The 13,818-nt window shown below is 41.8% G+C and overlaps 1 protein-coding gene across 1 annotated transcript in view; it reads right to left on the bottom strand.

Annotated features, from left to right (window-relative positions):
• The window catches only part of Ccdc66 (coiled-coil domain containing 66), a 33,547-nt gene that overhangs the window by 2,656 nt on the left and 17,073 nt on the right, over window positions 1–13,818 (bottom strand). Inside the window, exons 8-13 of the mRNA XM_057769605.1 lie at window positions 7,741–7,988; window positions 7,491–7,575; window positions 5,991–6,152; window positions 4,998–5,142; window positions 4,399–4,527; window positions 1,026–1,522 (exon numbers count right to left, since the gene is read on the bottom strand). Of these exons, the coding sequence (XP_057625588.1) occupies window positions 1,026–1,522; window positions 4,399–4,527; window positions 4,998–5,142; window positions 5,991–6,152; window positions 7,491–7,575; window positions 7,741–7,988 (1,266 nt within the window). The remainder of the gene's footprint in view (window positions 1–1,025; window positions 1,523–4,398; window positions 4,528–4,997; window positions 5,143–5,990; window positions 6,153–7,490; window positions 7,576–7,740; window positions 7,989–13,818) is intronic.

Raw genomic sequence — 13,818 nt, 5'->3', positions numbered from 1 at the left:
AAAACATTGTGTATGTACATGCACGCATGCGTCAGTGTGTGCATGGAAGGCAGAAGACAACTTAGAACTGCTTCTGTCCCAGTAACACAGGCCATCAGGCTCTGCGGCGGGTGTCTTTCTGCTGAGCTTTCTCACTGGCTTCTCAGACATGCTTAAATCATCTAAATAATACTGTCTAGGCTACAGTATAGTCCCAGGACCAGTAATTAATTCCTTTCTACATCAGCTGTATGAATTTTGTTTTAATGAAATCACAGTATTCTAATTATCTCACAAAGACTTCATACAGCTACTTTTAGGAAGGCACTCAAACACTTGATCAGCCCAAAACTCTACACATCACAGTGAACTTCCAAGTTAGAATGACCATTCTGGAACTTTGCTAACTTTTTTGGATTTTTTTTTTTTTTCCTGAGAAGGGTCTCTAGGATTTCCTATGTAGACCAAGCTGGCTTCAAAGTCCCTTAGTTATCTCGAGAGTGCTGGGATTAAAAACATACCCGGCTCTGTTTAGGTCTTTATACTCACTACCATGATTTTATTCACTTGTCTGTCAAAAAAGATGAATTAGCTTTTTATCTTTAGGATTCATGTATCCTGCCTACATTTCATTCTTTAATCGCCTATTATTTTTTGGTCCCCTAACGTATATTTGCTTGTTAAAATTATAAGCTTTTGTTTTTTTGTTTTGCTTTTTTCAAGATAGGGTTGAATTTTCTTTACATCTGAATACTATTTCATTTTATGTATTATGACATTTTTGTATACATTAGAATAAAGAAGCATTCATCTGAGTAAAGATTATTTGGCTTTTGGGGATACAGTCTCTAATACAGCTACTCAGTGCAGGTATTATACAACAGTCAGCTACTTCACATAACAAGTATAGATGTCTTCCTTTGACCACTAATGTAATTTTCTGTAACCTATTAGATGAATCACAGCCTTCTGAATGCATGGATTTAGGTAACTACTTTGAATTCAAAAACATCAATACATACTTAGTAATGAAATAAAAGCCTTACCTTTTTGATTAGCTGCAACCTGTTCTCTGACTCAGTTTCTCGATGAAATGGCGCAAGAACTTGTGGGAAAGGGCCTCTATTTTGGGAGAGGTTCTCAGGGTTGTTTCTCTCTAGTAAGTGAAGCAGCTCCATCTGCCTTCTTAACTTTTTTTCTTCTTTCTCCTTTTGGAGATGGATGGGGTACCTTGCTGATGCAGGGACATACCTTTTCAGAGGCTTGTTTATATTCCAAGCGGGCTTTTTAGGACATTTCTTCATACTATGTTTTGTTTGTTTCTCTGTTCTTCTGTACTGATTACACTGGCCATTATGCCAGCTGGTTTCTTTGTCTAAATTAGTGCCTTTAGCAATACTTAGTTCTTGCTTGTCTTTTTTAGTGCTAGTATGTCCATTAAATTCTGTAGAAATCTCTGGAGAAGAAAAGTTTCTAGTGCCCCTTTCTGCTAATGATCCACAGTGTTGTAGCTCATTGTTGAAAATTCCTAAATTTAAGTCATCTAGATAAAAATTCCAAATGATTAACTTAAATAAAACATATGGTAGAAATACACTTTTTTTTCCCTCAAAGATACTTAATGACTTTGTCTTTATTAGTCACATTTATTTATTTAGTGCGGTGGGTCATGCCACATGTCACACACATGGGAGTCAAAGGACATCTTAAAGAGGTCGGTTTCTTCTGCCATGTGAATTCCAAGGATGGAATTCAGGTCCTCAGCCTTGGTGGCAATCACCTTTACCTGTTGTGCCATTCTTCTGTCCGTAAGAATTTATCCTCCAAATAAAACTATCCATTAAAGAACTGCTAATTATCCCCTTTAAAAGAAGCTGGTAACTACTATTCTGCTTTGATATTCTAGAAACTAGTCCTCATAACCAACCCTGTGCTACACACCTGTCATTCCGGCAGAAAGGAAGCAAAGGCAAGAGGACTGGAGTGAGCTCCGCTAGCTTGGTCTACAGAGTTCCAGGCTATTCAAAAAAATAAAAATAAATAAAAAATAAAAGTAACAGATAGGCTTATTCAAATAGTATAAAACTCTGAATTTATAACCATGTTGAACACATTGCAGAATTTCTTTATGCTGATTCCACTGCATAAAACTGGCTTAATTTTGTTTATCTGCATACACACTTAGGTTGGGAGCAACCTCAGGAATGCTGCTGTGACTCCAAGTTTCTATTATTTGAGGAAGACCTGGAATTTTTCTGTGTTTTGTTTTAATTATTTTAGGTGTAAACCCCAAAATGGAATTCTGTTAGTTTTTTGAGCAACTGCTGTACTGTTTTCCACAGCAGGTGCAGCTTTCGACCTTACCATTAACAAAGCTTTTTTTTTTTTTAAGTTGGTCCTGTGGAGCCATCACAGAACCTCCAAAAATTCATTAGAATTTTGCTTTATTGATATAAATTTAATAACAAAGCAGTTTTAAGAATGCATTTGAGTGGCACCACAGATACCAAATGCCCTATACCAGTTATCACCATACTTTAATATGAACTCTGGCTAGTCTGCTGTGCTGAGATAATCACAAGTAACTGGCAGAAAATAGTGATGTGGTTATGTCTGTTTCCTTCAGGAAATGGGGGGGGGTGCTCTTGAGCCCCAAGAGTTAAACAAAAGGACACATGTCTAAGAAAAATCTTGAAGATTCTTGAGGGACCCCCTCCCAGCACTATAAAAAAAAAAAAAAAAAAGCCTTGCTGGAGGAGATTCTGCCCAGCAGAACTACATTGGAAAGTCCTACTGTGGAGCTGTCTGCAAGCTGTGCAGAACTCCAGGTTGCAGCTTTCAGGGTGGGCTCTTAGGTGACGTAGCTGCTTTTGAGTTATCCCTGATCCTCAGTAGTAACTCCAATAAAACTACCCGGTTCACCAGTGGAACATTGGTGCAGCTGCCACTCTGCTCTCTGGGCTTCCTTTCTGGGGTGAGATGTTGCATCTCCCCCGGAAAAGAATAAAAGATGCCTCTGCAGAACTTAAAAACTTCCAAACCTAGGAGCTGGCTGAAGAACTGGCCTGGCAGGTTAAGAGCAGTACTTCCTTTGAAGTTTGCTTCCCAGCACCTATCTACCTATAACTCCAGGAAATTGGACACTGTCTTCTGGTTTCCATGGGCACGGTATTCATTTACACGCACCTATCCACCCCTATACATATATACTAAATTAAAAATCCCTTTTAAAATATTCAGGAGTGTCTTTAAAATTTAAAACCAGCACATGGAAATACATGCATTATCACTGGGGTAATGCAGGTTAGAATCCAAGTTTTGCAAGGACATGGAGAGATAAGAACACTTCTACACTGCTAAGACAGATGCTTTGGATGACAGTTCAGCGGCTCCCCAATACCTATCACATAACTCAGAAATTCTAACTCTTTCCTAAGAGAACAAAACATCTACAGAAAAAGTAGAAATAACTGAAATGTCCACAGATAGAACAATATCCAGTATAATTCACACAGTGAAGTCTAAGGAATAAATGGAATTGTGTCATAATAAGATCTACAACATAGATAAACCCATATATCATGCTGGAAGTCAGTAAGCCAGAAACAAAAAACCACTTTTAACAGCATAATTCTGGTTACATGAAAAGTACAGAACAGGCAGAATGTTCTGGACAATGAGCTGGAGAGAGTAGAAGGGCCACTTATTTGTGAGTCACTCTGAGTACTGTGCTCATTTCCAGTGTGCATACACTAACACGGGTGAGATTAGCACGGCCCCTGTGCAAGGAGGACGTGCAGATTGGTGATGTATTCTGTATTTTTACAAAGCATCTTTCATAAAAAATAAATTTGAGTACTGAAAAGGTTACAAAACTGATGGTAACTGCACAAGTATGAAGATGTTAAAGAACATCAGACATCTGGACATGGTGCACACCTTTAATTAGAGCTTAGAAGGGAGAGGCAGGAAGATTTCTGAGAGTTCCAGACCAGCCTGGTCTACATAGCGAGTTCCTATGCAAATTTCTTTTTTTTTTCTCTTTTGGTTTTTCGAGACAGGGTTTCTCTGTGGCTTTGGAGCCTGTCCTGGAACTAGCTCTTGTAGACCAGGCTGGTCTCGAACCCACAGAGATTCGCCTGCCTCTGCCTCCCGAGTGCTGGGATTAAAGGCGTGCGCCACCACCGCCCGGCGTCCTATGCAAATTTCTAGGTAGAAATTTGATCAAGCGCTTCCCTAGCATGCATTATATTCTGGGCTCAATCTCCAGGGGCACAGTGCTACATGCCTGTAATCCCAGTGTTCCACATGTGGGGGCAGGAATATTAGTTCTAGGTCACCCCTGGCTACAAGACACCTCATTGCAAAGATGTCTTTACTTTAAATGTGAAACAGAACAATAAAGCCCCCCATGGATACCTGTCTGCACGCCAATGTCCGTCCTGGGAGAGTTTGTGGAAGGGGTAGCTGCACGGGTTTCTTCAGCAGCCTCCTCAGCATCTCTTCCTGAACTGGAAATGGCAGTGGACACCTTATAATCCACTATTGCTGTGTTAAATGGCAATGAGAAACAGACCTTAAAATGACACGCAGAGTACTAACACTCCAGCTGCTGACAGTGTCTGCCTAGCACAAAAGGCCCTGGGAAAGTAGAGCAGCAGTCAGACTTTTTTACCCAATTGTCATAAGCTGTAGTCAAATTTTTGAAAGGCTAGTCTTACAGTGTAGCCTAAATTTATTATTAAAAGTTACCTATATTCTTAGACCTTGCTGAATTTGAAAAGCTAAGAATGGAAAAGTGCACATTTTACCTATGTGAGGATTACTGTGAAAATTCCTATGAAAAAGACTCAACATGTACTGTTTCAGGGCAGTTTTCTCAAGGTGGCTTGGGCGAAAAGCTTCCATTCCTTTAAAAATATTTAATTAATGTGTGTTTTTAAGGATTTAAAGTAGACAAGTATTTAAAATCATCCTCAGAACCAAAACTATCAATAAAATTCCAATTAGTCACTTACCGCCAAGATTCTTAATCAGCCTGGATGCGTCATGTCCTTTCTGAGTCAGTTCTCGGATCCTCTGCTCCTGTTTCAGTCTCTGTGCCAACTCCTGAGCGCGCTGCATGGTGTGGAACAGCTGATTTGTCTTTAGAGTCATGATTTCCTAGCAAGATTGACGTATCCAGTAAGAGTTAGCAAGCACATTCAGTACAAACACTCAAGCTTCCCCTACAGAGCGGGTGCTGGGATAGGTATCAGCTGAGGAACAGTCATTAGGGCCTGTTAGCGATTATAATTCTAACATGCCTGTTCTTGCTATTAGACAGGGTCTCACTGTAAACCAGGCTGCCCCTGAACTCCCAAACGTTGAATTACAGGTGTGTACCACCACTATGCCACCTGTCTCAGCCTAGTCCATGAAACTGGGGTGCAAACCATACCTTTCCACATCCTACTTTTGAAAGGTACAAAGTAGAAACTGGCAAGGAAGGCAGACCTGGTGTTTTTACCACTGACGACTGAAACAGCGCTGGATGTGCTCTCCGCTCTTCTATCCGGTCAGCTCAGACACAGCACTTGACTACCCTACCTACTCAGCCCAATGGAAGCCTCTAACACAGTCAGGAATTTCTTCAGCAATCTCAGTCAATCATTACTCTTTTTAATATCTAGAATCATTATCACTTTTGATTTATTTAGGGGTGGGGAAGTGGTAATGTTTGTACCACAGTGTGTATATGGAGGTCATAAGTCAGCTTTCCAAATCCTTTCTTGGGACATGTGTTCCAGGTACTGGTGGTGAACACGCCTTACCTGCTGAGCCGGGCTCTATGTATCTGCTATCCAGATAATAATGAAGCTTGGTGCTGTGCTCTGAGACGTGGACCATATGAGGAGTGTGACCCTGCCAGGCCTCCCTTTCCTTAGCTGTAATGTTTCCACATGTAGCTGTACAATTCAAAATGTGCAGACCCCCAGCCTCTTCCTTACTTCCACAATACAAGTACCTACTTCTTTCTGTTTCTGCTTCAGAACGTCCTCTTCGTATTGCCTCTGCATCTCCTCCCGTTCCCGAGCCAAGCGCTGCTCCTCTTCCTGCTCTTCCTTCTTCCTTTGTTCTTCTTCCTGTTGCTTCTTCCTGCGGTTCTCTTCTACCTGAGCCATGATTGCTTTCTAGTCAGAAGTAATTACAAGTTACTCTCACAAATAAAAATTTATGTAGCGCTGGCTTTGATGATAATATAACTTATCAGTTAGGCACACAATGGAGGGTGGGGATAATTGTGCTCCCTAGCATGTATATCACAAAAGAGAATCAACTAAAGGAATTACTCACTACTCGCCACACTGACTAATAAATGGGAGATGCTCTCAGCTTTGTACTGTGATCAAAAAGAAAATTAACTGTGCCAAATTACTCACAAAACATTCAAAAGAATTGCTGAACCTGGGCACAGCGATGCATGCTGAGTGCCTATCTGTACTGGGCACAGAGTGTAGTGATATTTCATTTGTATTTTAATAAATGAAGCTTGCCTGAAGATCAGAGAGTAAAACAGTCATACAGACCAGGCAGTTGTGACACACACCTTTAATCCCAGTAGCCACACTAGTTGCCATAGAAACTGAGTGGTGCATGTGTTTAATCCCAGCCCTAGAAAGGATTTTAAAATGAGAGGAGACAGCTCTCAGGCACAGTCTCATTCTGAGATTCTTAGAGGCAGGATTGCCATTTTCAGACCAAGGTCAAGATAAAAGCCAGTGCCTGGCTGCTTTGCTTTTCTGACCTTCAGATTTAACTCCAATTTCTCTCTCTGAGTTTTTATTAATCGTGCTTCAACTGCATGCTGAATGTCTATCTGTGGCCCCTGCTACTCAGAAGACTAGGTAAGAAAATGTTTGGGTCACAGCTGAGCAACATGGCTCATTTCAACATCAAACTCTTCAGAGAAAAGAGAAACACAAAATCTTAGATCATGAAATGTCTCTAACATCAGCCTGAAAAGAGTTTTAATCTTAGTCTTATATTACCTACTAGATTGCTTAGTCAGACATCTACTTTGATTTTTTTTGGTATGTTTTCTTTCAAAGACCCAAATGGAACTCTGAGGGAGTAGCTAATATTTAATAATAGTTCAGAGTCATGTATACAACATACTCATTTAATAGATCCACCAGACGGCAGGATGCATGACAATAATACTGTCTGGTCCTCAGCCCAAGCTTATTTCTAATAGTATACCAGTTGTGTTAAGAGACTGGATTTACAGCAGGATGTAACTGAACCCAAGCTGAAAATCGGGATTTGGGAGGTGGAGATCAAGAATTCAAGATCAGCCTTGGCTACATAGTGAATTCAAGACCAGCCTGAGCTACATTCAAGCTTCTCTCGGGGGGAAAAAAATACTCAGTTTTCCATTTACTTAAGTGTGTGCTGGCCGTCTAAAGCAAAGAACACTGTTTTACAATGTGAGGCACAGTACACAAACACCAAATGTTTCAGTGTGATACCTGATGCTCTAATTGTTTGTGCCGGCGTTTTTCCCGCTCCTCAATCTGTGCTGGGTCCAAGAGTGCAGTCATAGAGCGGAGAAAGCTGTGAGACACATTATTCATTCAGAACTGCCAGAAAGGTTAACCATTCTTCGCTTAAGCTACATCTTTAATCACTTCTATTTCAAAGAAAAATGCCAAGCTGAAACTAACTGGACATAGCGACAGTTCTAGTCAAACACACTTTAAACGCTGGATGTCAACTTACTTTGTTTTCTGACTGTATGACACAGTCATATCCGTAAAAGGTTTGGCTCTCTGTTCTTCTGAAGGTTCCAGCTGGATGGCAAGTGAAGGTGTGTAAACACTGTGGACATCAGCCAGCTCCTGAGTGTCAGGAGAGACACAACAGGACTCCGCAGGTTGGTATGTTCGCTGACAGGCCAGCTGAGATTGAGAACCAGCATGGCTCTTTAAGGAATCAAAGTGCACTGCCCATCTGTCATGTTCCTCACCCTGATAGTGACAAACAAGAAACACCCAGAACCTTTTCAACTGCTCCCGTACAAAATTATAAACAACAAACAGTGGCGGCTGGAGAGAGAGCTGCTCTTCCAAGAAGAGATCTGGCTTTAGTTCCCAGCACCTGCATGGCGGTTGGCAATGACCAGTTACTCTAGCTCCAGGGGACCCTAACTCTCATCTGGCCTCCTTGGCCACTATACACATGCGGGACAGACATATCTGCAGGCAGAGCACCTATACAAATTTTTAAAAAAGTGAATAAAATCTCAAAAAGTAAAGAAGTCAAGTAGTTTATGCATCATAAAAACTGACATTTGTATTTTTCAATTCTTTATATAATTAGGTAACTATCTTAAGAATTTTTTTAAAAATTCATTACTAAAGGTTTTTTATTTATTTACTTTTATTCTATGTGTATTGGTGTTTTGCCTGCAGGTAAGTCTGTGTGAAAGAGTCAAATCTTGGAGTTGTTAGCTGCCATGTGGGTGCTGGGACTTGAACCTGGGTCCTTTGGGAAAGCAGTCAGTGCCCCACACCACACTAAATGCATTCTATGAAAGGTTTCATAATGATGTTTAACTTGCCAAATAATTTCAGAATATGCATAAGTTTGTAAGTACTTGGAATCTTACAAACTTCCTGAGTCACCTTTGAAAGTATCATTTCCCCTCTGTTTTCCTTGGCTGGCCGTCTACTTGTTTACTCAAGTCTGCAGCCAATTTCCTCTGCTGCTCCTGTCTGGCAGAGCTGCAAGGATACTCTAGCAGTCCTGCTTCCCGAGGAAGTCGGTCAGGCCACGACAGGGTCATCTTAGCGGGGTATTCACTCAGATCTAACCCAGGAAGGTATTTTTCCCTGGGAGAAGCAATGCTGATAAGCAAAGAATCTGCTCATAGCACTAAGGAGACACACTCTGACCCTCAGAATTGTATATTAAACATTTTCTGGTAGAGAGTGTAAAACATCTAGGTACACAGAAAGAAAATGTTGTATTTAATTGATTCTTCATTTAAAACAGCCTATAAAAATGCAATTTTTGGAAAGAATATTCTGGCAACTGAGTAGATCTTCCAAGAATAAAAGCAGCACAACAACTAACATTCCATCCTGCTTCACACGCATTCGCTCAGTAATGTTCACAGGGCTAGGAAATGGAGCCAGCTGCTGGCTGCTGGCTGATGGGCAATGAAGTATGGACAGCTACACAACGAAATACAATTCAGCTGTTAAAGGAAAGAAAACTCTTGAATCATGAAATGTGCAGGTAAATGGACGAACTAGAAAATATGCTGACATAGAAAGACAAATGCTGAATATCCTCTCACCCACGGCTCCTAGTTCCAAGTCTTCAGATGTCTCAACCTGCATACCAGATACTTACATTATGATCTGTAACAGTAGCAAAATTTGTTATGAAGTAGCAACAAAATAATTTTATGGCTGGGGGTCACCAAAACATGAGGAACTGTATTAAAGGGTCAGAGCATTAGGAAGGTTGAGAAGCACTGTCCTAGAGAAACTTCAGAAACCAGGAAAGTAAATGGGATGTGGGGTGGGGTGAGGGATTCTCTAGTGAGAATGGCAGGAAATACATAGGGAAAAAGGGAAAGGGGCTTCTACTGGGGCGTAGGAGGAGGGAAAGCAATACGGAAGGAGATGGAGGAGGGATAAATAATAAGAATGCTTAAAGATGACAGGAGTTATTTAATAATAATTTAGTAATATTAAGTATTATGTTTACCTAAAATTACATCTAAGTGTATATGTATACAAATGTATATATTTTAAATGAAATCACACCATTTGGATCATTGTACCTCCACCAAGAACCACAGACTATCTAGCAAAGCTCCTAAGCCAACCACGAGAAACCTTTCAAGCTGCTGGTCAGAAGAGTGCAAGAGGCTCCCAAAACAAGAGAGGGTGTTTCTAGTCAGTAAGTCCATCTTGCTGAAGACACCACATCCTTAGAGGGCCAGAGCATCCTTCCTGCAGACTAGCTGTCATAGCACAGGAGGGCAGGGAGGAAGCAACCAGTAGTCCCGTCCAGCTGTGATGCCCAACAGTGACCAGCATACGGGACAACAGTGGCACTCCTATCTTGGCAGTAATCAATGCTCTCTAACTGAACTCAAGGAAGGTCTGCTTAATAGGAGGGAAATCATGCTTGCTTCTGTAAACCTAGTCAGCTATATTATGGCTAATGAGATCCTGGGCCTTAGGAAACCTACAACTATCAGTCCCCTAAACCAGTGTAGTTCCTAGCTGTAGTCTAAATACTTACCCTTATACCCACAGGTAAATACAGACCTCACCTCTCATCAAAGACGCTTCTTTTTGTAGCAGCAGCAGCAGATCATTATAGAAAGACATGACTTGCCAAAGGCCCAAGTGTTACTCTACAACACAAGACCTACATCTACGGCTCAGAGAACCTCACAGAAGAGGAGGTAGAAAGACTTTTAGAGCCAAAGGAGCAGAAAGTCTGCCTGTAAGTGTGTCTTCTAGCTATGACAGAGAAGCTACAACCAAGAAATCTCAACACGGCTGTCTAAAGAAGACATGAACAACAGTTGACATCCCAATGAAGATGGGGAACTCTCTAGGCCCCATCCACAGATGAAGACCTACGAGCCAAAGGGGGGGGGGGGGAATTAGTCTTCCCCAGGGATAAGGCCCCTGGTTACTCAATACCAAGTGCTCAGTCCTTGAAACACTGTACATACGGGCAACACTGAACTGACTCAGTGGGTTTTATCTCTAAATGTATTTGTCTGTATGTGCGTGCAATAGCAATGGATAAAGAAGAGAAGACTCTGAAGTTGGTACAGGAGCAGGACAAGAGAGGGGAATGATGTAATTTTAATTAAATTTTTAAAAAATATTTTCAATTAAAATTACTTAAACCGTGACTCATAGAATTTTAGCATACAGTTCAAATTCCTAGCTTTTCACATTCTTTACCATGCTTAGAGTTGTATCTACCCAGAATCTTCAGCCAAATCAAAATATATATACATTCTAGCGCTGTCCTTCGTCCAGACATGTAATTTAAGAGCAAAATGTTTTTATCAAATCAGTTTCCTCTGGGAGTGGGTGTGGGACAGGGAGAGACCATCCACAAGTGTTGTTTATTCCTCAGACCCCATCCAGCTTGCTTTTGTGCACCGGGCTTTCTCACTGCAACCTGAGGCAGGTTAGGCTGATGGCCAGCAAGCCCAGGAATCTGCTGTCTCCATGTCCCCAGTACTGGGTCACAAGCCTGCACCCCCACTCAGGCCCTCCTGGCTCTGGTGTTTACCCAGCCCCACCATTCTGCTTTTGAAGATCTTTTTTAATAAAAATAAATTTTTATTTATTTTTATTGGAAGGGGGAAGGAGACAGGGTTTCTCTGTGTAACAGCCTTAGCTGTCCTGAAACTAGCTCTGTAGACCAGGCTGGCCTCGAACTCACAGAAATCCACCTGCCTCTGCCTCCTGAATGCTGTGATTAAAGGTGTGCACTACTGCTGCCCTGGGAAATATTAATCTTAATTTAGACTTTTTTTTTTTTTTTGAGACAGGCTTTCTCTGTATAACCTTGACTATCCTGGAACTCACTCTGTAGACCAGACTAGCCTCAGACTCACAGAGATCTACCTGCTTCTGCCTCCGAGTTCTGGGATTAAAGGTGTGAGCCACAACCATCTAGTTTAATCTAGCCTTTTTGATTAAGTTTATTTCTACAAGTAGCATTAGTTTGTGAATATTAACTCTAGCTTGCATTCCTTGGATAAATCCTAGTCTCCATATTATTCTTTGTAATTTTTTCAAGGTTTCTAGTCAAGTCTTAATATCAAAAGTGTTTTGTTAGTCTTGGTTATTAAGATCACTAGCTCAACACTGCACTAAAAACCTTCCTATTGTAAATACATCTGGGCCCAGAATTTACTTTGCTGGGGTCCCCCTCTTTCCCTTCTTAATCTTTGGCTTGAGATAAAGTCTCACTAGACTGTAGCTCAGGCTACCCTCAAACTTATGACCTCCACCCTCAGCTTCCTGAATATGGATACTTTGAATGATGGATTCAATTTCTTCATAAGCATATTACCACTTGATCCCTGCTTCTCTGGCCATTTTTTTCTCAAAATTCTCTAATATGCTGGCATAAGGTTTTAAGATTTTTAGCCAGGCGGTGGTGGTGCATGCCTTTAGTTCTAGCACTTGGGAGGCAGAGACAGACGGATCTCTGTGAGTTCGAGCCTAGCCTGGGCTACAAAAGCTAGTTCCAGGACAGGCAGATTTTTATTATTTTTAATTTCATGTATGTGTAGGTATATGCATGGGAGCAGGTTCCCACAGAAGAGTTCCAAAGCAGAGTGTCGGATGCCCTGGGGCTGGAGTTGAAGACACTGGGAACTGAACTCGGTCCTCCTTAAGAGCATATGTATTCTTAATCACTGGGCTATCTCTCCAGCACCAGTTGTTATTTTTAATTAATTGTTTTTTGAGTCATGGTTTCTCTATGTAACAGTCTTGGCTGTTCTTGGAACTCACTATGTAGACCAGGCTGGCCTTGAACTCGCAGAGATCCGCCTGCCTCTGCCTTCTGAGTGCTCAGATCTGAGTGTTCTTAATGTCCTCTTTTTTTTTTTAAAAACGTTCATAGGCTCTACATCCTTTTGAATTCACGCTAGTCTTCTGAGGAGCTTACATATAGTTCTGGATAGTGTTGTGTCAATGTGACAACACAAGACAGTTACCTAGGAGGAGGCACCTTGAGGGAAAGCATGCCCCTCTAGGATCCATTAGTGATCAGTGGGTAAAAGCCCAGCCCATGGTGGGAGCCATCCTTAGGCTGGTGTCCTGGGTTCTACAAGAAAGCAGGCTGAGTTGGCTATGAGGAAAAGCCAGTAAGCAGCTCCCCTCCATGGCCTCTGCATCAGTTCCTGCCTCCAGGTTCCTGCCCTGTTTGAGTTCCTGTTGTGGGTTCCCTCAATGATAAACTACTGTGCAGAGGCATAAGCCAAATAAACCCTTTCCTCCCCAACTTCTTTTTGGTCACGGTGCTTTGTTTTATTGCAGCAATAGAGATCCTAACTAAGTCACATATTAATGACTTTTTAATAACTTGTGGCTTTAATTATTCCTAGTGTACAAGTTGACCATCCTACTGAGATGGCTCGGCAAGTAAGGACATTTGCCTAACCCGGTGACCCAAGTGTAATCCTGGACCCGGTGACTCTTGAATGTTGCCCCTCACACAGGATGTGGTGTGTGCGCACCCCACCCCCCACAAACACCTAAAAAATGTAAAAACCAATACTTTAAAAATGGTAAATGTTAAGTTCTATGTACTTTACCTCAAAACGTGGTGGGGGGGGGTTGTTTGTTTGCTTGTTTTTAATTAGGTAAAGCACAAAATAACTTTCTGCTCGCCAACTGCAGGACTGTGGTCTGGGAGGACAAGCGTCAGGACTGTGGTCTGGGAGGGCAAGGTCAGGACTGAGGTCTGGGAGGGCAAGCGGCAGGACTGTGCTCAGCAATGGTAACTATTCTGTATGAAAGTGTGGATTAGAGCATAAACTCTTTATTTCAGGGGCTTCTGGAGTGCTTCCACTACTGAGCCACAGATACAAGTGCCTATCAGTAAGAGAGAAAGAGTCTGGCCCCTCAGCACCCACATAAATGCTGGGCAGTTGTGGGGGCCTGTCCATAATCCAGAATGTGAGCTCAGGCCCCAGAATCAGACTCTCTGAACTGGGAGCTCCAAGACAAGTGAGAAACTCTGCCTCAACAGGTAGAGAGAAATCTAGAAAGACACCAGAAGTCACTCTCTGGC

The sequence above is a fragment of the Chionomys nivalis genome, chromosome 5 (genome assembly GCF_950005125.1).
Source record: "Chionomys nivalis chromosome 5, mChiNiv1.1, whole genome shotgun sequence".
Taxonomy (NCBI): Eukaryota; Metazoa; Chordata; class Mammalia; order Rodentia; family Cricetidae; genus Chionomys; species Chionomys nivalis.
Note: the sequence above shows the minus strand (reverse complement) of the source record. Positions and strands in the feature narration are given on the sequence as shown.